This window comes from Nelumbo lutea, chromosome 1 (assembly GCF_056320005.1).
Source record: "Nelumbo lutea isolate HS-2025 chromosome 1, American lotus-T2T, whole genome shotgun sequence".
NCBI lineage: Eukaryota > Viridiplantae > Streptophyta > Magnoliopsida > Proteales > Nelumbonaceae > Nelumbo > Nelumbo lutea.
In genome coordinates, this window is record NC_142684.1 from 214,822,734 (window position 1) to 214,844,737 (window position 22,004).

General features: G+C 40.7%; 1 protein-coding gene across 7 annotated transcripts; it reads right to left on the reverse strand.

Annotated features, from left to right (window-relative positions):
* Positions 1–12,472: 12,472 nt before the first annotated feature.
* On the reverse strand, positions 12,473–21,042 carry LOC148880911 (alpha,alpha-trehalose-phosphate synthase [UDP-forming] 5-like). 7 transcript variants are annotated; one of them, XM_088962995.1, is made up of 4 exons: positions 20,884–21,042; positions 17,820–19,866; positions 15,825–16,098; positions 12,473–13,182 (listed from the first exon to the last, which is right to left on the reverse strand). In XM_088962995.1, the coding sequence occupies exons 2-4, from the start codon at positions 19,811–19,813 to the stop codon at positions 12,877–12,879; spliced, it is 2,574 nt and encodes an 857-aa protein (XP_088819121.1). In that variant the 5' UTR covers positions 19,814–19,866; positions 20,884–21,042; the 3' UTR covers positions 12,473–12,876. The 7 variants fall into 7 exon arrangements, with proteins under 7 accessions (XP_088819121.1, XP_088819118.1, XP_088819116.1 ...); XM_088962992.1 differs by having other exon boundaries at positions 20,685–20,932; XM_088962990.1 differs by having other exon boundaries at positions 20,602–20,923.
* Positions 21,043–22,004: the final 962 nt, after the last annotated feature.

Sequence of the window (22,004 nt, forward strand, 5' to 3'; positions counted from 1 at the left end):
AATCGGGATCCGAGCTCTTCCTTGGCCTTCGTAAACTTGGCCGCTTGGTTGAGGAACTCCTCCATAGAGGTAGGAGGGTTTAACTCAACCTTCCAGCGCAAGTTGGGGTGTCGAATGCCATTGACCGCTATGATGAGCTAGATGGCTGGATCGAGGTTGGGAATCTGAAGTCGCTCCATGTTGAACCATTTGATGTAGTCCTGGAGCTTCTCGTTAGGTTGTTAGACAACATTGAGCAAGCAGGTTGCGGATTTCAGGCATCGCTTACTTGTAGCGAATTGTGTAGTAGACAGGCCTGCGAACTAGTTCCAACTTTTAATGGAGCCCGTGGCCAGCCCCGAGTACCACATCTGAGCTGTGCCCCAGAAGGTGGATGGGAAGGACATGCAAAGGCTTGCATCATTTGCCCCATGTAGCTACATAAGGGCCTGGAAGTTGTCAAGGTGGTCTACCAAGTCGGTCGTTCCATTGTAGGATTCCAGACTAGGGGCCTTGAAATCTTTCGGTTGTGGAGCCATGAGGATCTCAACAGCCAATGGTGAAGTTCGGGACACCAGTTATGTTGACAAGGTGCCAATCTAACTCACCTTCGTTTTTCCTTCCTCTTTCCTTTCCGCCTCCTCGTTGTCATAGCGAGGTGACTCCTTCCTTTGTTGTGGTGTGCACGCCCGTGATACCTTCTTCGAGACCCTTCAGTCGAACTAGTGGATTCATTCTTGATCAGGGTTATGGCTTGGCTCAGTTCCTTGATCGGGACCTGGTTCTGGTCACCAAATCGACAAGGTGGGTCAGGCACCAGGTTCTGATTCTGGTCACCAAACTGTTGGTTCTAGTTCTAGTTGGCATTCTGCCTAGTGGCCTAATATCATTGGTGTTGATGCTACTACTATTGTTGTTGTTGTTGCATTCTTGATAGGGCAGCAAAACATCCTTTCCATGTCTTTATCTGTCGGTTTATCCCACGGATGTACTGCATCAACTCATTGAACTAGCACACATTGATCTCGATCAAAACTGTTGAGGCAATTGGCAAGAGAGGCGTGTTCACGTTGGGTAGAGGAAAGTTGGGATTCTGTATGACTGGGACACCTAGTAGGGTCAAGGGAATGGTAAACTGCCCAATAGTCATAAAGGGGATCTCGGAGTGCACGGCGGGTTGGTACTACACCCATGTGACCGAGTTGTTGTTGTTAACAGGGTTGTTGACTAGAGTGTTGTTGGAAGATGCCATTGAAGATGTACTGAAAAAGAAAGTGGGAGAGTATGACTTTTTTTGTAGCGTTTCCCACAGATAGCACCAATTGATGGTGCGCAATCTGACGCTCCCTACTGGCAAACAGCTCAGATGCTGGGCTGAGTAGGTCACCTAGTTGAGCTACAAAAAGAGAGGTCAAAGTGTCTAGGTTGCTTTACCAAGGTAGGCACTCTAATGCTTAAGTCAGTAATAAGTCCTTGGAGAGCTATAAAGAGAGAACTAGTATGCTTGAGAGCTAATCGCACATACCTTTTCTGTAAATGGGGATGCCTTTATATAGGCTAGCTGCGTGGGACTCACAAAGCACATCCAAGATCTCTGGCCCATCTGATTCGTAGGCGGTTTCACACCCAAAAATGAACTCCACATAAGCAGGTAATGTCTATCCAATTGCATCCGAAATGGGCGAGGTGATAACCGACTTCTTCCAATATGGTACTATGATCTCGGGGAAGTCAGAAATGACACTCCGCCTGTAGAGTAGGTCACTCGACACGTCAAGTAGGTTGCTAACTGAACTTGTGTCGGGTCGGTGAAAGCGAGTCACCCCTTACACTGACCTGATGTTTTGGCGGGCTGATTACAGTTCGACCAGACAAGGTAGTGTCAAGATCACCAGGGCGGCTGCAAGGTGTTCAAGGCGCTCGCTTAGTCCTTAATAGCTATGAAGAATTTTCTTAGGATTCAGAATGCAAAAGAGTATGTATGAATAAGTGTGTAGATAAGTGTCTTTACCTTGAGATGAACACTCCCTTTTATAAGTGACCTTGCCTTTGAGTGGTTGGAGGCAGTTGGTGATGTACAGTCAGGATTTAATCTGATCGATGCCATGTGACACAATCCGAGGCCTACCAAGTATATCTACATCAATTAGTTTTACCAATAATTGAAATAAAAGCAAATAACGGACAAGGAGATTCTGTTTTCTGTTTCACATAGTGCTGAGGTGTCAACTGACTTTTCTGAGCTGTCACATGTTATCACGTTACTGAATGGCCAAATCGCCCCTCATCACCCTTCTTCACACAAGAAAACAGAACGCAATAGAAATCTCCTACGCCTTGATGGCATTATTTATTGACGTTGAAAGATTGGTAGGATCCATCTAATGGACGCCATAAAGGTTGCGGAATGGGTGGGCGAATTTCAAAAATTTCCTACCTTCTCCCAACTGGGAATCATATTCCCTAAACTTAGAATACAATATTCAAAGATCCTACTTGAACCATAATCAAACCAGATCTGTACCAAAAGATAAATGGGAGGAATATACCTGATCCGGAGAAGCAGTATCTCCCAAAGTTGGTGTTCACGCCCAATGAATGCTCCAAGATCCGTTCCTGCTGAAGATGACACAGCTGTGAATGGAACAGAACCAGTAGGGTGCGTCCTACACACTGGATCCTTCACAAGAATCCTCTGGAAGTACTAAACACTGAATCTTTTTCAGTCTTTCTTGCAAGACTGATGTCAAGAACAGATTTCTTGACTTTCTTTTCTGCAAAGATCTAATCTTGCAATGGCAGATGGCGGCGGCAGGAGGAGATCTCCAAATCGAAAAAGGCTGAACTGCTTTTCTCTTTTCTGGAGAGTATGAGATCTGATCTCAATTCACAGGAACCTTTCTTGTGATTTTTCTTGGTTCGAAATCTGCTGTAATTCTCTCTATCTTGGTTCATTTTTTTTTCTCCTCCTTTCTTCTTGATTAAGAAACCTCCTTATTAGGAGTTATCCCAATCCAAATCAGTATTTGGATAGGGGATAATCTTAATCCTTTCTGCAGATAGAGTTAGCTTACTCCTGATCTTATCAGGAGGTTACCAGATTCAAATCTAATTTGAATTTAGTCTCTAAGAGTGGATAAGGCTAAAGGCCCAATCCTTTTACTAACTTTAATCTCAAATTCACCCCAAGGATGGGTGATCATATCAGCCCACCTCGAAATGGGCTTCTGGCCCATTAAGTGTTCAGTGTCTAATTACTTTCCAATCTGCTGCCCAGTTGGGCTTCTTTGTATGGCGTGGGACCCAAGCATTGATCTACACACCAGCCACATGGGTTCGGCCCAGCCTTTAATACAAGGCCCAGCCGAATTCACTGAAAAACTCAATGAACCCCTTGAGTCCATCATATGGACCCTATGGGCCCAACACTTACATTAAGTGGTCCCTGGGCCAAGCCATCTTATAAAAACCCAGGGACTGTGGGCAAATGCAAGATTAGCCCATCAGGTATTATCCTCAATGGTCTTACACTTAACCTCTCAGCCCTTAATGATCAAGCACTGCCCGACAAGAGAGGACCTCTCCCTCGGCTGCAAGGAACAGTGCCGCACTCTCCTCTCACATGGATCCCGGGAATTAAAACCATTTGCAAACAATTCGAAACCGTACATATATATAAATATATTAATTTTGCAAAACAAAATTCCAACGATTGAAATCAACTGCCGGCAGTTTGGTTTCCATCAAAGAGAGTGCATTCCCGATCATTACCCTTTGTCCGACAAAGTGGCTGATTCTGTCACTATGATCACCCACTCAGATGAATTCTCAAACTGCCCCAACATACCCAGGTTTTGATCCCCGCTAAGGATCTCACTGAATGGCATATCAAAGGCAGCCTGATCCAACACCTAGTGAAATGTCATAATCGAGTCTAGGGGTCAGGTGTAACTTTCCAGTTTTGCCCATCTATCTCCAAGGTCCAGGGCAATACTGGAAATCTGGTCCGGTTCAAGGATTCAAGTAATCCCATACTGCATGTGCCTCGGGTCTTACCCTGATGGCTGAGACAGGCCATCCCAACACTTGGTGGCACACCAGTATCAGCCTTGGCTGGATAAATCTCCCCAGACTTATCCAACGGCTGTGAACATTTAAAACTAACAAGAGTCTCTATAAATGTCCAGTTTTAGGGTTTTACACAGAATTAAACCAAACAACATGAATCAAACATGCACTTTATTTATTTCCACTAAATAACAAAAGCACATCAAATCAGATTGAAGCTAAGGGCATACAAAAAACTGTCTAACAGCTCCCACTTGCACTTAGGTCCAATCTGGTATAAGCCGGAGTGCCATACTTTTCACATGTTTCTCAAACACCTTCTGTGTCAGTGGCTTAGTCAATGGGTCTGCCACATTATCCGCTGATGCTACTTTATGAATCAGGACGTCCCCTCTACCAACGATCTCCCACAGTACATGGTACTTTCTCTCGATGTGCTTCGACTTCGAGTGAGCCCGAGGCTCTTTAGCCTGGGCGATCGCTCCATTGTTGTCACACAACAACGGGATGGGAGATGTGCTGGATGGAATCGCTCCCAATTCGTGTATGAACTTCTTCATCCACACGACTTCCTTGGCAGCTTCACTTGCGGCAATGTACTCGGCCTCGGTTGTGGAGTCTGCAGTGGACCCCTGTTTGCTGCTTTTCCAGCAAACAGCACACGATCCTATCGTGAAAACATACCCAGATGTAGACTTTCTATCATCTGGATCCGACTGGAAATCGGCATCGGTATACCCTAGCACTTGCAGTGAACTACCATCGAATACCAGACAAAACTCTTTTGTCCTTCGAAGGTATTTGATTATGTTCTTCACAGCAGTCCAATGCTCCTGCCCTGGGTTTGCCTGGAATCTGCATACCACACTCACCGCCTGAGCAATGTCAGGACGAGTGCACAGCATGGCATACATGATGCTCCCTAAGGCTGAGGCATAGGGAACGTCTCTCATGCTCTCAATCTCCTCAGAAGTCTTGGGAGACATCTTCTTGGAGAGAGTGACTCCGTGCCTGAAAGGAACGTTTCCTTTCTTGGAGTTCTCCATGCTGTACCTCTTGACAATTTTGTCAATATAAGCAGCCTGGGATAATCCAATTATCCGCTTCGATCTATCTTTATAGAGTCGAAGACCCAGTATGTATGAAGCTTCTCCAAGATCTTTCATGGAGAACTACTATGATAGCCATACCTTGACCGAAGTCAACATTCCTACATCATTCCTAATGAGTAGGATATCGTCCACATACAACACCAAAAAGGTGATCTTATCCCCATTGGACTTCCTGTAAACACAGGGCTCATCCGGATTCTGCTCAAAGTCAAACGTTTTGACTGCAGAATCAAAACGTTTGTTCCAACTCCTAGAAGTTTGCTTAAGTCCATATATGGATCTATTAAGTTTACATACCATGTGTTCCTGACCAGCAGCAATGAAGCCTTGCGACTGCTGCATGTAGATATCTTCACTAAGATCTCCATTCAGGAACGCGGTTTTGACATCCATTTGCCAAATCTCATAGTCATGGTACGCTGCTACAGCTAGCAGGATCCTAATGGATTTAAGCATGGCCACGGACGAAAAAGTTTCCTCATAGTCGATGCCTTCTTTCTGAGTATACCCTTTCGCCACCAAGCGAGCTTTAAAGGTCTCAATCCTGCCATCGGGGCCCTTCTTCCTCTTGTAGATCCATTTGCAACCAATTGCTTTTACCCCGGGGGGCGGATCCACTAGAGTCCAGACTCCATTGGTCTCCATTGAGTCCATTTCAGTCCTCATGGCCTCCACCCACTTCTGGGAGTCTATGTCTAACATAGCTTCCGCGTAAGTCACGGGATCCTCTTCACTAGTCAAGGTTTCCACCAGGTAACTATCCTAGTCATAACCATATCGGACTGGTGGTCTGGATACCCGGGTGGTTCTTCTAGGTTGGTAATTACCTGGAATTTGTGGGACATCTCCCATTGCTCCTGAGCTCTCCTCATCAAGAACTATTTCCTGACGATGGGTGTCCAGGATGTAATTGTATTCTAAGAACTGGGCGTTTCGACTGCAGAACACTTTCTGCTCACTCGGGTCATAGAATAGATAACCCACCGAATCCTTTGGGTAGCCTATAAACAGGCAACGACTGGTTTTAGATTCCAACTTGTCCGCACTTATTCTTTTAACGTGTGCAGGACAACCCCAAATCTTCAAGTGTCTTACACTTGGCTTCCTTCCGGTCCAAAGTTCATATGGAGTTTTCGGAACTGATTTGGTTGGAACCCGATTCAGCACGTAGATAGCAGTCTCTAATGCGTATCCCCAAAAGGATGTGGGTAATTGTGAGTGTACGAGAAGCGATCAGACCATGTCCAATAAGGTCCTATTCCTCCTCTCTGAAACACCGTTGAGTTGAGGTGTAGCAGGAGGAGCTAATTGTGACACTATCCCATTGGCCTTTAAGTAGTCCCTGAATTCGTCAGAGAGATACTCGCCACCTCGATCTGATCGAAGGGCCTTAATTTCTCTCCCTAACTGTTTCTCGACTTCCTGTCTGAACTCTTTGAACTTTTCAAATGATTCAGACTTATGTCTCATTAGGTACACGTAACCATATCGTGAAAAATCATCTGTAAAGGTGATGAAGTACACGTGTTGATTCCGTGTCCTAACACTCAGGGGACCACATACATCAGTATGTATTAGGTCAAGTGTGCCTTCAGATCTTTCAGGCTTACCGTCAAATGGCCGCTTAGACATCTTACCTTGAAGGCAAGGTTCACAACTGGGAAGATTTTCTACGGTTAGAAAATCCAAAGGACCATCCTTTACCAGCCTTGTGATTCGGTCAATACCGATATGGCCAAGTCGGTAATGCCAGAGGCACGTGGGACTTACTGTATCACGATTCCTTTTCTTGGGATTTTCGACCGACGTAGTTTCGGTTAACTTAGTTTTCAGAGAAGGATGTAGAACATAGAGACCGTTCTCTTGTTCCCCGCATGCGATGAATTTATTATTCCGTTTAACAGTAATCATATTACTAAAATAAACAGTATATCCATCAGCACACAGTTTTGAAACAGAAATTAAATTTCTTCTCAAGTTCTGTACATAAAGACAATCTTTAAGTACAAGTATTCATTCTTTAAAAACTAATTCTAGGGTTCCTATTTCCGTTGCTGCAACACTTGCAGTTGTTCCCAAGAATAATGTCACTTCACCTTCACTCAACCTTTTGCTAACTTTGAACCCCTGCAGTGAGTTACACGCATGAGTTGAAGCCCCGGAGTCAACACACCAGGACACAGAAGTAACTAACATGTTAGTTTCTATGACACAAGTTTCGATGTTACCTTTCTTAGATTCCAGGTAGGCAGGACAATTCCTCTTCCAGTGGCCGGTCTGCTTGTAGAAGTGACAGACATCAAATGCCTTGTTCTTCTTCTGCTTCTTAGGATTGGCAGCCTTCTTCTGAGGCTTCTTTGCCTTTCTCTTTTTCTTGCCCGATTTGTTAGCTTCAGCAAGCATAACTACAGGCTCATCCTTCTTGAGTAGATCCTCGGCTCTCTGCAACATATTGCTGAGTTCCTAGACGCTGACATTCAGCTTATTCATATTGTAGTTCATTGTGAACGCATTGAAGGAAGAGGGCAAAGAATTCAGGATGGCATCCACTTGTGTGCCAAGATCTAGCCCGGATCCAAGAGCTTCAAGTTCGTTAATGTAACCCATCATCCGAAGACAATGGTCATGAACATTCTGCCCTTTGGTCATCTGCGCGGTCATGAACAATTTCAGGACCTTCTGTCGAGTAGAACGGTTATGCTCTTCATACATTGTTCTTAGACTATCCAATATGTCCTTGGCTAGTTCGATCTGATCGAACTGCCTCTGTATTGAATTGTCTAATGAGGCAACGACAAAGCAGCGGGCTAGGGAGTTCTTATCCTCCCACTCTTTGTAGTCCCTCCTACGGGCCTCAGAAGCCATATCACCCGGACGTTCTGGGGCAGGATTTTTCACTACCTTGTCTAACTTTTCGGAAGTTAGGATCATCATAAGATTTCTGTACCAGTCGGCATAGTTTGGGCCCTTTAGCTTGTTATCGTCTAGAAGCTTTGCAAATTGACCGTTTGCCATTTTCTGATAGAATAGCAAAATCATTAGTCCACAACCTTAGTTTGATTCATGTTACCTACATAGATATGGCTTTTAATCTATGTTCCATTCCCATTTGTTCATCTCTGAGATTTCCCTCCTTTCTCAGTGACGGAGACAACGAAATGTCTCTGGAAATGTGGGAAATCACATGGGGTGCGTGAAGCCAACTGTTTCAGCTGCATAACCTCACCACCTTTCTGTGACGGATCATATCCACTCATCAAATGAGTTTCCCTTTGGCCTCTGTCAAACAAGGTTCAGAGCCGTTTTCAGGTAAACCTTTCTGTCCAGTGAGTGCTTACCCATCATATTCAGGTTACGCCAAGGTACCGTGAGAGAGTTCCCATTTTCTAGTGAAGCCCCTCCCACATCGGTCTATGACGCCCCTATCATCTTATGAAACACTCTAATAGATCCAACAGCAAATGGATAGCCCAATTTTATGGTGCGTTTCCTCATTACTGAAGGACCCATCATTGTACTAATGACGGAAGGCCTTTAGAGAGTCCATCATATGGGTCTCCCTATCACATGCATTCATATTTGCTAGAGGGAACAAAAACGCCCTAGTTTTAATTTAGGTCAAACCAGAGTGGCTCCCACTGACTTTCATAAAGTCAGATTTCTGGTGGGCCTTAATTGGTTAGGGGTTCCGTACGCATCCCTTTTTAGGGTTGTGGGGCCCACCAAGCAAAGAGGGGTCATCCAATGACCTTGAAGGACACTATGGCAATGATGTGCATTTATCCATGGTGTGCGCAAGAGCCACTAACGAGTCTTCATGGGCCTAGTACTTATGGCCCATGGTCGCAACACATCAAACATCCAAACATCACATGTAAAGGAGGAATTGATCCAATCAATTAACTGCTGTAAAGCCCATTGAACAACCCATTTAAAATCTAAGTCATTAACAATTAATGACTACTAGGTGTATGGGCTGAATCGCAGATAGCAGTTCGGCCCATACAGCTTATCTCATAGTAATGGGCCTTTTGCAGTTTTAACCCTTTAAAACTGGGCTTTACAGGTGGGCCGAAGTAATCATTGTAATTGAACATCAGATTTGGAACAGCAAGTGTGAGAAATACTGACTGAAAAACAGTCCCTATCGAACCCCAGATTTGGTCCAAACAGTTTTGGTCCAATCTAGTCCGAGAGGATCCAAAACTGATTTTCAATTCAAGAATTAATTCATGAAAGATCTGAAATTAATAATTTTGATTTCAAACAATCACAAATCAAACTATGGACTGTTCGCACCACCTGCAAAACAGAGGTAATCACAAGGGTTGCAGTTTCACAAACTGCAAATCGCAGAAAGCGATTTCTCCAACTACAAATCTCCAGCATCGCCTTCTTCTTCCTTCTTCTTTAATCAAGAAAAATAACAGAAATCCTATTTCTATTAATTACATTCTTGATCAAATCCTATACATTCAGTCTAAAATAAAAAAAAATATATTTACAAACCGAATATAAATAAATAGAAAGAAAAAGGGTGCGCAGACTATCTGCGCCAAATCTGCACTGTGATCTCCAGGTTCGAACAGTCCATTAAATCAAAATAAATAAAGAACAATTCTAAATAAATTTTGGATTTAATAAAATTAATTTCAGATCAATCGCCCTTAACAAGAAACAGTTTCTTGAAATAAAGAAAACAATCTGCGCAAATCCTGAAAGAACACCTTCTATCCATCTGCGCAGGGTCAGATCTGATTTTCTTTTGGTTCAAGATTCGAACCTGTGGCTCTGATACCACTGAAAGAATGGTAGGATCCATCTAATGGACGCCATAAAGGTTGCGGAATGGGTGGGCGAATTTCAAAAATTTCCTACATTCTCCCAACTGGGAATCATATTCCCTAAATTTAGAATACAATATTCAAGGGTCCTACTTGAACTATAATCAAACCAGATCTGTACCAAAAGATAAATGGGAGGAATATACCTGATCCGGAGAAGCAGTATCTCCCAAAGTTGGTGTTCACGCCCAATGAATGCTCCAAGATCCGTTCCTGCTGAAGATGACACAGCTGTGAATGGAACAGAACCAGCAGGGTGCATCCTACACACTGGATCCTTCACAAGAATCCTCTGGAAGTACTAAACACTGAATCTTTTTCAGTCTTTCTTGCAAGACTGATGTCAAGAACAGATTTCTTGACTTTCTTTTCTGCAAAGATCTAATCATGCAATGGCAGATGGCGGCGGTAGGAGGAGATCTCCAAATCGAAAAAGGCTGAACTACTTTTCTCTTTTCTGGAGAGTATGAGATCTGATCTCAATTCACAGTAACCTTTCTTGCGATTTTTCTTGGTTCGAAATCTGCTGTAATTCTCTCTATCTTGGTTCATTTTTTTTCTCCTCCTTTCTTCTTGATTAAGAAACCTCCTTATTAGGAGTTATCCCAATCCAAATCAGTATTTGGATAGGGGATAATCTTAATCCTTTCTACAGATAGAGTTAGCTTACTCCTGATCTTATCAGGATGTTACCAGATTCAAATCTAATTTGAATTTGGTCTCTAAGAGTGGATAAGGCTAAAGGCCCAATCCTTTTACTAACTTTAATCTCAAATTCGCCCCAAGGATGGGTGATCATATCAGCCCACCTCGAAATGGGCTTCTGGCCCATTAAGTATTCAGTGTCTAATTACTTTCCAATCTGCTGCCCAGTTGGGCTTCTTTGTATGGCGTGAGACCCAAGCATTGATCTACACACCAGCCACATGGGTTCGGCCCAGCCTTTAATTCAAGGCCCAGCCGAATTCATTGAAAAACTCAATGAACCCCTTGAGTCCATCATATGGACCCTATGGGCCCAACACTTACATTAAGTGGTCCATGGGCCAAGCCATCTTATAAAAACCCAGGGATTGTGGGCAGCTGCAAGATTAGCCCATCAGGTATTATCCTCAATGGTCTTACACTTAACCTCTCAGCCCTTAATGATCAAGCACTGCCCGACAAGAGAGGACCTCTCCCTCAGCTGCAAGGAACAGTGCCGCACTCTCCTCTCACATGGATCCCGGGAATTAAAACCATTTGCAAATAATTCGAAACCGTACATATATATAAATATATTAATTTTGCAAAATAAAATTCCAACGATTGAAATCAACTGCCGGCAGTTTGGTTTCCATCAGAGAGAGTGCATTCCCGATCATTACCCTTTGTCCGACAAAGTGGCTGATTCTGTCACTATGATCACCCACTCAGATGAATTCTCAAACTGCCCCAACATACCCAGGTTTTGATCCCCGCTAAGGATCTCACTGAATGGCATATCAAAGGCAGCCTGATCCAACACCTAGTGAAATGTCATAATCGAGTCTAGGGGTCAGGTGTAACTTTCCAGTTTTGCCCATCTATCTCCAAGGTCCAGGGCAATACTGTAAATCTGGTCCGGTTCAAGGATTCAAGTAATCCCATACTGCATGTGCCTCGGGTCTTACCCTGATGGCTGAGACAGGCCATCCCAACACTTGGTGGCACACCAGTATCAGCCTTGGCAGGATAAATCTCCCAGACTTATCCAATGGCTGTGAACATTTAAAACTAACAAGAGTCTCTATAAATGTCCAGTTTTAGGGTTTTACACAGAATTAAACCAAACAACATGAATCAAACATGCACTTTATTTATTTCCACTAAATAACAAAAGCACATAAAATCAGATTGAAGCTAAGGGCATACAAAAAACTGTCTAACAGACGTCGACTCGAATCTGAACCTTAACTGACTGGAAATGGAATGACTGGCATAGAATTGATTAGCCACTTAATTATAAAACCTAAAAACTAACTTCATAATACCATACACATAAAGAGAGTAAGTGTTTCTTACAAGGGCCCTACCAATGGTTATTTGGTTATTCCTTTCAATATAGACGTTGTCAGAATGGAAATTCTAAGTTTCCTAAAAATGAAGAGGTAAGGAAGAATATGTGCGACTGTTAGGACCTACAAAATAACATGGCCCTTAGTGCTCTCATCCATGTATGTTTTCTTAAATGTATACATAGACACCATTATAATCACAAAAATCAGTCCTCATATTTGACATGTATATGAGCAATATCCACGAAGAGCAAACTAAATATTGTCCTCTCGAGAGTCCAAATTTTTTACTTCATCCGGCAACAAGATTGTCCAATGGATGAGGCCAATGCATTTCCTAACCAAGAGTTCAAGATGAAGCCCAACAATGAGGTGGCCCAAACTCAAGATAGCCAAATATGCGAAGGAACCATGTCAATTTTAAGAAACATAATGCATTCAAAAGTTCCAAATTTATTAGCAGTAAAACTAAATCAGATTAACCTTGGCCGCCCAATACCTAATGAAGAAATATGCCACTGGTTTTGGTCAATGCTTATGTACACTGCAATTCTGAACCATGGAGAAGAAAATCGAATGCATAGTCTACAACTAATACATATTATACAATTGCAATAATACCCATTTATAACAATTATATTCTTATAGTAAATAGGAACCCAACCCGTGATCTCAGGATTCAGAGCTCTGCCAGATGAAGTGCTGAACCATGATCTTGACAGCATAACCTCACCCTACACAATATAGGGAATGAAACAGTATTGCTGAAATAGAAGGGAATGCCCATAAAACCTTAAGAACACTGGAACTCCCTATATGTCTTCCATCAACAATCACTTACTGAGAAACTAATGAAGTACTCTTTGCTGCCTGATCCGATGCAGTGGCAAGGCCCTGCAACATTCTGACTATCTCTGTTGTATCTTCCAAATAATACTTGGCCTTACTGGGCTTCTGACCAACAGTGCAGGCAAATACTTCAGCCACTGGAGAGAGGGATGGGCCTGTCATGGCACCGGTGATGACCTCAAACATGTCTTCATCTGATCGATCATCACCAATACACAGTATGAAATCTGGAAGCATCCCCTTTTGTTGCATTGTTGCTAGGAGGCGTTCAGCTATAACACCCTTAGTGACACCCTATATAGGAGGAGAGGAATTTTAAGATTTGAAACATAAGCCCCATAATTCCATATGTAATCGCAGAATAACAATTAACTGTGATTTGTATTCATTCATCAACATCAATACTGTTAAAATACCTAAAAGAAAGAGCACTACAAAAAATATTAATCAAATGGAATGAGAAATGGGTTTTTTATAGTAAAAAGAAATTTTTTATTAAGAGAGAGAGAGAGAAAGAGAGAGAGAGGAGTTACAAACTACTCAGGTGTCAAGGTAACATCATGAAAGAACAAATCGAAAGAAACTCTCCTAATTACAATTTTGTAACTCAAGTACATCCCAAAAAATCTATGAATTAATGACAGGAAGATTCCATGCATATACACTCAGAAACAGGTAGGCTAAAAATACTCATTTAGACATGGCTTTGTTTTTATAATTCTTTCACTGAACTAAGTGGGGTATCATGGGTCTTTTAATATTCCACACATCTTTCTTTATTTATACCTCCTACAAAAGACAGATCAGATTGTAATAATCATCCAAATGAGTTTTCTCGAGTCTGAACAAAGATGGAATCTTTCAAATGGATAAGGGACCATCGCCTCCCCCCAAGACCCTTAGTTGTGCCACCACAATATTAAAAGAACATACTTTTTGTCTATAAGACAGAAAATAGACCTTATCTTGTTACAATGGACAAAATAAGAGAAAATTACTGAAATAATCATTTCTTATATTACACTGCCAAGGCTTTGCCTCTTTGGACTAGTTCTATAGACAGTACAAAAACGTGTTTTCCAAATTGGTTTTTGTTTAGAACTTTTGAAATATGGCAAAATCTATGGTCCAGAAAGTGCACCGTGAAGCAAAAAACGTGAACCAATGATAAAGTGACACATCCAGTTTAACATTGTTGAAGTCTTAAATGACAATCACACCTTGTGAAACATGAACCAATGAAAAGTAAATAAATCATGTGATATCTTTAAGGTGATTGGTTGAAATCAAGATTTAACATGTCACAAATATTCATTTCTGCACCGTAGTAGGGCTCTTGAAATATTACCATTTTTATCCCCTAGATGTATCTTGATTTTCAAAACCAATAAAAGAAGCTTTGTAAACAGAATATCAGTTCTCATTTTAGATGCTTATGTGGAAATTTTATTTGGTATGAAATAAGAACACCATTCTTGTTGATATACTTGCCACAACAAAATAGTATAAAATAATAAAACCATTGCCATGGTAACCCAGACTGCAGGATTGGACCTGCATTGTTGCAAGGACCCATAGTCTGGACCCAGAGGTTTAAAATGGGTTACATAATGCTAAATCCATTTATCAAGGGCCAAATCATACATGTGAATCAAGATTCATTCAATCAGGATTGGACCTTTTCCTTTTAATAATTTTTTGAAAAGGTAAGGTTTTGTATTAATAGAAAGAGAGTACAAAGCTTTAACCATGTACACAGAGGGACTGCACAAACAAACATCCATGTCAAATATAACATTGTAAAAAACCAATTTAAATATAACATTGTAATTCTAAAACATCAAAACAGAAAAAAAGCATCGTTTTCTGTTTTACAAAATAATAAAAACTGAATCAAAACATGCCCTACTTTCCAGGAAAATTGGAGGGTGAAAAGCCTTTTAGATTTTAAAAAATTACAAAAGTGCATCATGTGTTTATGTGTTTATATTCATGTTACACTACCTAAATGAGAACTCAAAAAGAAAAAAAAAGAAAAGGCATCCCTGAAATATTTCTGAAGTCCAAAATTACATCTAAAAGCATAGTGTGCTCACTACCCTTCCAAGGATTTATTCCTCTGTAGAGACTTTGCTGAACTGACATCCAAATAGAGATAAAATAGTTCTCCAATTTCTTTCCTTTTCTTCTTTTCTGTGTCTTTTTCTATAGAAGGAAGCAAATATCATTTTTTTTCCATCTCTGTGTGTACGTTATTTATATTTATCCCATGTTTTATGAATGACTCTTCTATATTTTCTAATGGACTTTTTCATATGATAATTGTAGTAAAAAATAGAAAAAGCTCCATAAAATGACACCCAAATGCAAATTTTGATTTCAAGTTTTACTTATGCTTATGAATCATGGATGCTAATGGCATCCAGAATAAGCATCTTGTTCAAGTCTATCCAGGGTCTGATTCTATAGAAAATGGATATGGATTCATTGAGATTTTCCTTCCCAGGGTTGATAGGTTGCTTTTCTGTTGGATGGGTTTATTCTCTAATTTATTCATGATTTAATTAAACATCATGGTTTGAATCATTCAAATAAGACATTTCAACCATTAAAATATAAACTGCTAACAGGAATGGTTTTTCAACCAATTTGGATCTAAAAAACACTAATTAACAGAATTTGAAATATTGTACTTCAACAAAAATAGGTTGAAATTAAGATGAAATATGAAGAATGAATCATGAATTTACACAGACAAATGACATTGTCAAAAATGCCACTTCCAAACCATAAGTGTTTTCCTTTTTAGCTTGAAATTGAAGTAAATTCAAAGGTGTCAGCTCAAGGTGTACGCTTCACTCTATAGCTTTCCTAATAATGTGAATTGTGAACACCTTACTTCAATACATAACAGAGAGAAAACTTTGGATACTAACCTGAGGCTTTACTTCTACAATGTGTTGGCCACTCTTTACAGAAACTGGCTCATTTGCAAGAACACTTTCAAGGTGATCGAGAAGTTCCTTAGCCTGGCATGAACCAAAATCTGGATCAGCATACTGGTAATGCCAAACGAGTGCACTCTCTTTGGTCTCTATGGTAGAACCATCAGTTGTCTCAGTGTATAACTTCATCACAGGTTCTGCTATCTGCTTCCAGTCAAAATCCGCCACAGAGACACAAGTTTCCCATTCTTCATCATGATTTAACCTGAAGGTACCATAAAATATTCAACTTGGGTTTAACAGAACTGACCAAAAAAGGATGAAGGGAATAGAAAAGACTTGTTTTTAGTAGTGATGGTAGAATACTTCAGATGGTTAAAAACAAAGAAATACATACAAATAACAGTTGAGTTCTTTTTCCAATGCTGGAAGAAAAAACTACCTAATCCAACTAAGGAGAACCTTAAAAGATTAGTGTAAAAAATCACGTGATTAGTCAGACCAGTCAAGCCTTTGGAGATCTGCAAGCGCAGAGAGATTCAAATCAAGTGGACAACCATAACCAGCTGATACCTGCAGTATTTTCTGGTCAGGAAAATATGCTTATGAAATGCAGAAGTTTTTAATCACTGTGATCATCTACCCAGTTCCATATTTGGCCCATATAATCTCCAGCTCCAGATGAGACCCATCATATGGTTGTAGGGATGGGTGATCATTTATAGCCAGCATATCCACACATATTTATATCAACATTTTAAAAAGTGTTGGAGGCATAAGGCACTAAGAAAACATCTGGAGGCATACGCCTCTAATGCACTTTATACAAGAGGCATATGCCTCATATGCTCTTACTTTTAAGCCAATTATTCATAATAAAAATTCTATAAATAAAAGCAAGGGAACCATTTTATCATGTTCTCTCTTTATATATAACATAATACAGAGTACGAAAACCCTTAAAATTTGATCATGTTCCCTATTTATAAATAAAAGCAAGGGAACCATTTTCTCTCCTCCTCTTGATTAGGCATAGGCCTTGTACTTATTAGGCTTGCACCTCTTGCATTCTGAACTACACCTCATACATACATATATGTGTCATATAATATAAAACATTAACTATTTGTCATAGGCCCAGAACCTGGTGCAGCCCGGCCAGGGCCCGTGTATGCTCAGTCCAGCCCATGATCACCCCTAGGCCTAGATGATTGGTTCATCCCCTCTTATGCATGAGAAGCATAGAGTTTTGGCGTGGCATGGCGTAGCCTGTCCCCCAATACATAACCCTGCAAACGCTAGTGAAAGCAGGATTTGATCCCCAAGTCTCAGCTGGAGACCTTACCAACTGATCCAGTTGGAACTGAATGTTACTAGCATACTGGTTAAATAAGCATGGCATTCATCATCCCAGAAAATGAGTTAGATGAAAACAGAAGAGGAAGTTAACCCCACTCTCATAAAAAAGTACTCACTTCAGACATGCGGATACACATACAAAAAGTACCTACTTCAAATATTGTGGGACCCATGCTAGCATTTCTAATTCAATTTCCTAACTCAAATAAAAGACTCGCCATAAAGACTTTCAATGGTGTGGATCCCATTCTTTTAGATGAAATAGGTCATCAATTACAAATTAAACTTGATTTAATTTCCTAAATCATATAAGAAATCCAAATCAGATTTACTACAGAAGTAGCGAATCTCAAACAAAAAACAAAATCATGACCTAAGCAAATTTTACAAATCTCGTGTAGTTTAGACTTTCAATGCACACCCTTCTGTCTCATGCAGGAATATTATTTGGGGAAGATATTTATGTAAGCAATGATGCTTCAAACTAACACAACTCGAATTCTTGTACTCCCAATATAATAAAACATTAGAATAAATAGCTTATATGATAAATGCCAAATAAATTCAATTAGCATATGTAAAAACAAAGAATATCAATCAATGAGGACTACATTAGTGTATACGTGCCTCAGAAAGTAACCATGCTCTGCTGCAATACCAAGCCTTTCACAAGAAGAAAACCACTCAGTAAGAGTCATCTTGTCTCTTCCACTAACAAGGAAGACCACATTCTTGGGGTCTCTGCACAAGCTGTTCAAGATGCAGATTAACTCAGGATTTGGTGTTTTGTTGATGGATGCCTGTGGCATCATGGTACCATCATAATCTAAGAGAATTGCTCGATTCTTGGTTCTCTTATAAGCAGAAACTATATGCTCAACTGAAAGCTTCCTGAAGCTGTAGTCAAGGGCAATTACTCTAAACCCTAAACCAAAACCAATACCCCAGCACCTCCTCCTCAGATGGTTTGAACATGCCCTTTGGAGATCCTGTAAAAAGCTCTGTGCCCAATACCCGACATCATGTGTACTTACATACCTATAGTGTTTCTCATGTCGTAACTGTTTCTCAGGTTCAGGAACCATTAAAGCAGCATCCATAGCTTCAGCCACAGCATCAATGTTCCATGGGTTCACACGGATAGCCCCACTGAGTGATGGCGAACAGCCAATGAACTCTGACACCACTAGCATGCTCTTCTTCGGAGCTGATGAATCCAGTTGCAAAGTCTCGTCTAGTTTTTCATTCCCTTGCCGGCTTATAATATATTCATAAGGTATGAGATTCATTCCATCTCTTACTGCTGTAACAAGACAACACTCAGAAATTACATAATATGCAATTCTTTCATAGAATTGAAGTGGGGAATCAATCAGAACCACAGGTTTGTATCCTGGCTTCCCAAATGTTTCATTAATCCTCTTTGCCGTGGAATAAGTCTCAGATTGGACCTCCTGGACATCCTTCCCCCGGCCTCTGGCAGGGTTTGCAATCTGAACCAACACAACTTTCCCCCTCCAATCAGGATGTTGTATGAGCAACTGTTCCATGGCAAGCAGTTTCAAGCTGATTCCTTTGAAGATGTCCATGTCATCCACCCCAAGCAACACCAATTGACCCCTAAACCGATCCCTCAATGCTGCAACCTTAGCTTCCGTCTCTGGAAGATTCATAATAGATCGAAGCTGGCCCATATGAATCCCAACGGGCAGAATTTTAATACTGACAGTGCGGCCATAGTATTCGAGCCCAATGTAACCCCGTTTAGACTGATAAGTAAGGCCTAGCATTCTACTACAGCATGAAAGGAAGTGCCTAGCATAATCAAAGGTATGAAAACCGATAAGGTCAGAGTTTAGGAGGGCTCGGAGAAGCTCATCTCTAACAGGAAGTGTCCGGTATATCTCAGATGATGGGAAGGGACTATGGAGGAAGAACCCAAGCTTTACCCTGTTAAACCTCTTCCGCAAAAAGGTTGGCAACACCATTAAGTGGTAGTCATGAACCCATACATAATCATCATCAGGGCTTATGACTTCCATCACCTTGTCTGCAAAAATCTTGTTGACAGAAACATAAGCTTGCCAAAGAGATCGATCAAAGCGACCACCAAGATAAGGGGAGAGAGGAAGCATGTAATGAAATAGAGGCCATAGTTGCTGTTTACAGAACCCATGGTAAAATTTAGTGAAGAGATCTGGAGGAATAAACGTGGGGACACACTTGAAGGTCTCAAGTAATGTCTGTGCCACATCATCCTGTTCACTTGGATCAATCTCCTCTCTCAAGCACCCAATGTAGATGACTTCCACATCTTCTCCAAGCCCATCCTTGAGTTGCAAAAGGAGGGAATCTTCATCCCAGCTGAAATTCCATCCTCCATCACCATCAGATCTTCGGTGTGCCCGGATTGGAAGCTGGTTTCCAACAATGATTATCCTCTCCTGAGTTACAGAAGATGGCGCATCTGAGCTGGCACTGTTGCTGTTCTCATCATCTAGTTCAGAGATTATTCCAGCCACAGTCATCACTCTAGGGAGCCTCTTTCCTACTTTTCCAAAGGTTGGAGAATCACCAGATGCAAGCTCCAAAAGATTGGAATAAGACCTTGAAACCATCATGCACAACAGATGGTTTGTTGATTCCTTTATTTTCCAATTTATAGAATCAAGCTCTACAAAACCCAATTGAGAAGACAAAATTAGAACATGATAGACAAGGAATTATTAAAACCTCATTCAGAAAGTAAAGCAGATTAGGTGAATCCTGCAATTACCAAACCAAATAATCTCAGTAACACCAATAAAATCTTCCCAACTCTTCCAAGACTTGAAAACAAGAAAGCTATTCTAGATTTTATTGAAAATTCAAAGCTCCGAGCATGAAAAATGCCATTATAGTCTCAAGAACAACCATAACATTTTCTATTAAAAAAGATAACTGAGAAAATTGTTTCCGGGCTCCTTCCAACGTTACAAGGTCTCAACAACTACAATGCTTTCAATTTTCTTTTAATAGAACACCAGACATTTAAATAATCTAACAACAGAGTAAAAAACAGAAAAAAAGAAATACACGAAAACCCAACAACAATTCGAGAAGAAGATAGAAAATTTGAAGATATTGAGGAATAATTCAGGCTTTCAGTAACCCAACAGCTAAAATGAATCAGGAATCCGTACTTGTCGACAGTTATGTTCAACCCAAATAGCTCAAAAGGTAAATGGCAAACAACCATTAAACAAGGTAGATATCGAAACAAAAATAACTAAATTTGTATCACTCTGAACCCATCTACAAAACACCTACCATCCACCCACAACTAAAATGGTGTGTGTGTATGTGTGTGTCTGTGTGTGTGAGAGAGAGATCAACTCAGCACAGAAGGAACTTGCAGCAAAACTCGCACAATGTTGATAATAACTGAGACGAGTGTGCAGAAGTTGCAGAGAGTGGCATCCGATAAGGGAAGTAAGAAGTAAGAATACTAACAAAGTAAGTTATAATAAGTGAATAAAGAAGATAAGTTGAAGGAGTGGAGAGAAAATAAAGGAAATCAATCAAGAGATTCCCTTTCTCTTCCTAGGACACAATGAACAACAGAGCTTTCTCTTTTGATTTCTAATTTTCTTCCATTAGATTTTTATCCGGCAGAAACAAAACCGAAAGATGAAAAAGAGCTGTTTTGTACAAAAGCATTTGATTCTCTGAGTCTCTGACCCTATTCTCTCGTTTGGCCCTTTTTGGGGAGTGATGACCGATGAGTGATGAGAGGAGGAGCAGAGCATAGTGAGCTCCATTGCATTACCGCATGACTTTACCGTGGTTAACTGTAAGTAAGTCTGTAACTAACTATCTATTCTATGCTCTTCATTGAACTCATCACTCCCACACCCTTGACTCGGCCTGACTCAAGTTGGTCCAAACCAGGAATCGAGTCCCCCATATTCAAATAGCAAAGAGATACAGCTGCTACAACTTTTCAAGCCGAATTTTGAGCTGGTTTACGTGTCTTATTAGGAACTATGACAGATCCAGGCTTTATTTTGCTATAAATAATCCACATCAAGAAGCTCAAAAATCCAAATAACTGTAAATTAAATCATATCCAAACATGGGTTTTGTTTATTCTTTTCTTTGTTTGTCACCAGGGAGAGCCATGTGCCAATACCAGATAGATATCATTAAATTAATAATAATAATAATAATATTTCAATGTCCTCTTTGTTGGGTTCTAGCTTATAAGTCCAGGGGTGGGTATGTCCTACCAAATTCGCCAAATAAGTTAATCGAATTGTTTTATCATCATCAGACCTCGTATATTTGTAGATCAATTTTTTTTAATATGTGTTGGTGGATGTAATTACTAAATTAGTGACGATATGCACACCGCCGTGCCTATATATAAGTGGACTGATGACCTACTAATGGTGACAGATTACCCAATTTGCAGCCCTAAAACTAATTGACATACTAATTAAGTGATTGTGTCAATGCACTTAGGAAGAGAGAGAGAGAGAATCTGTTGCCACAAGGATGCTACTGCTACCCATAAGATCAGTTGTCTCCCCACAGTTGAAAGCATACAAATACGGAAATCGGAAATTAAAAGTTTAAAACTTAAAATTGCTTTGGATACTCAGACTACATCTATTAATTCTTTTAAAAAAATAAGGCCATATTGGATCTGAGTTCAACCAATAAATCCATTGTAATTTCTACCATGCCTTTGGGCCTTTGGAGTGAACGGTGTTCTGAATCCAATCCATTGGATTGGAATTTTGGAAAGTTTTTCAATAATGAGCTTAAGAC

What these genes read in the sequence shown, in the direction of transcription:
- LOC148880911 (XM_088962995.1), bottom strand. Translation starts at nt 19,813, where the DNA reads ATGATGGTTTCAAGGTCTTATTCCAATCTTTTGGAGCTTGCATCTGGT. An exon ending in GAGCATGGTTACTTTCTGAG is followed by an intron (nt 16,099 to 17,819) that starts GCACGTATACAC and finishes TGGTACCTTCAG; the next exon opens with GTTAAATCATGATGAAGAAT. An exon ending in TTGTAGAAGTAAAGCCTCAG is followed by an intron (nt 13,183 to 15,824) that starts GTTAGTATCCAA and finishes CCTCCTATATAG; the next exon opens with GGTGTCACTAAGGGTGTTAT.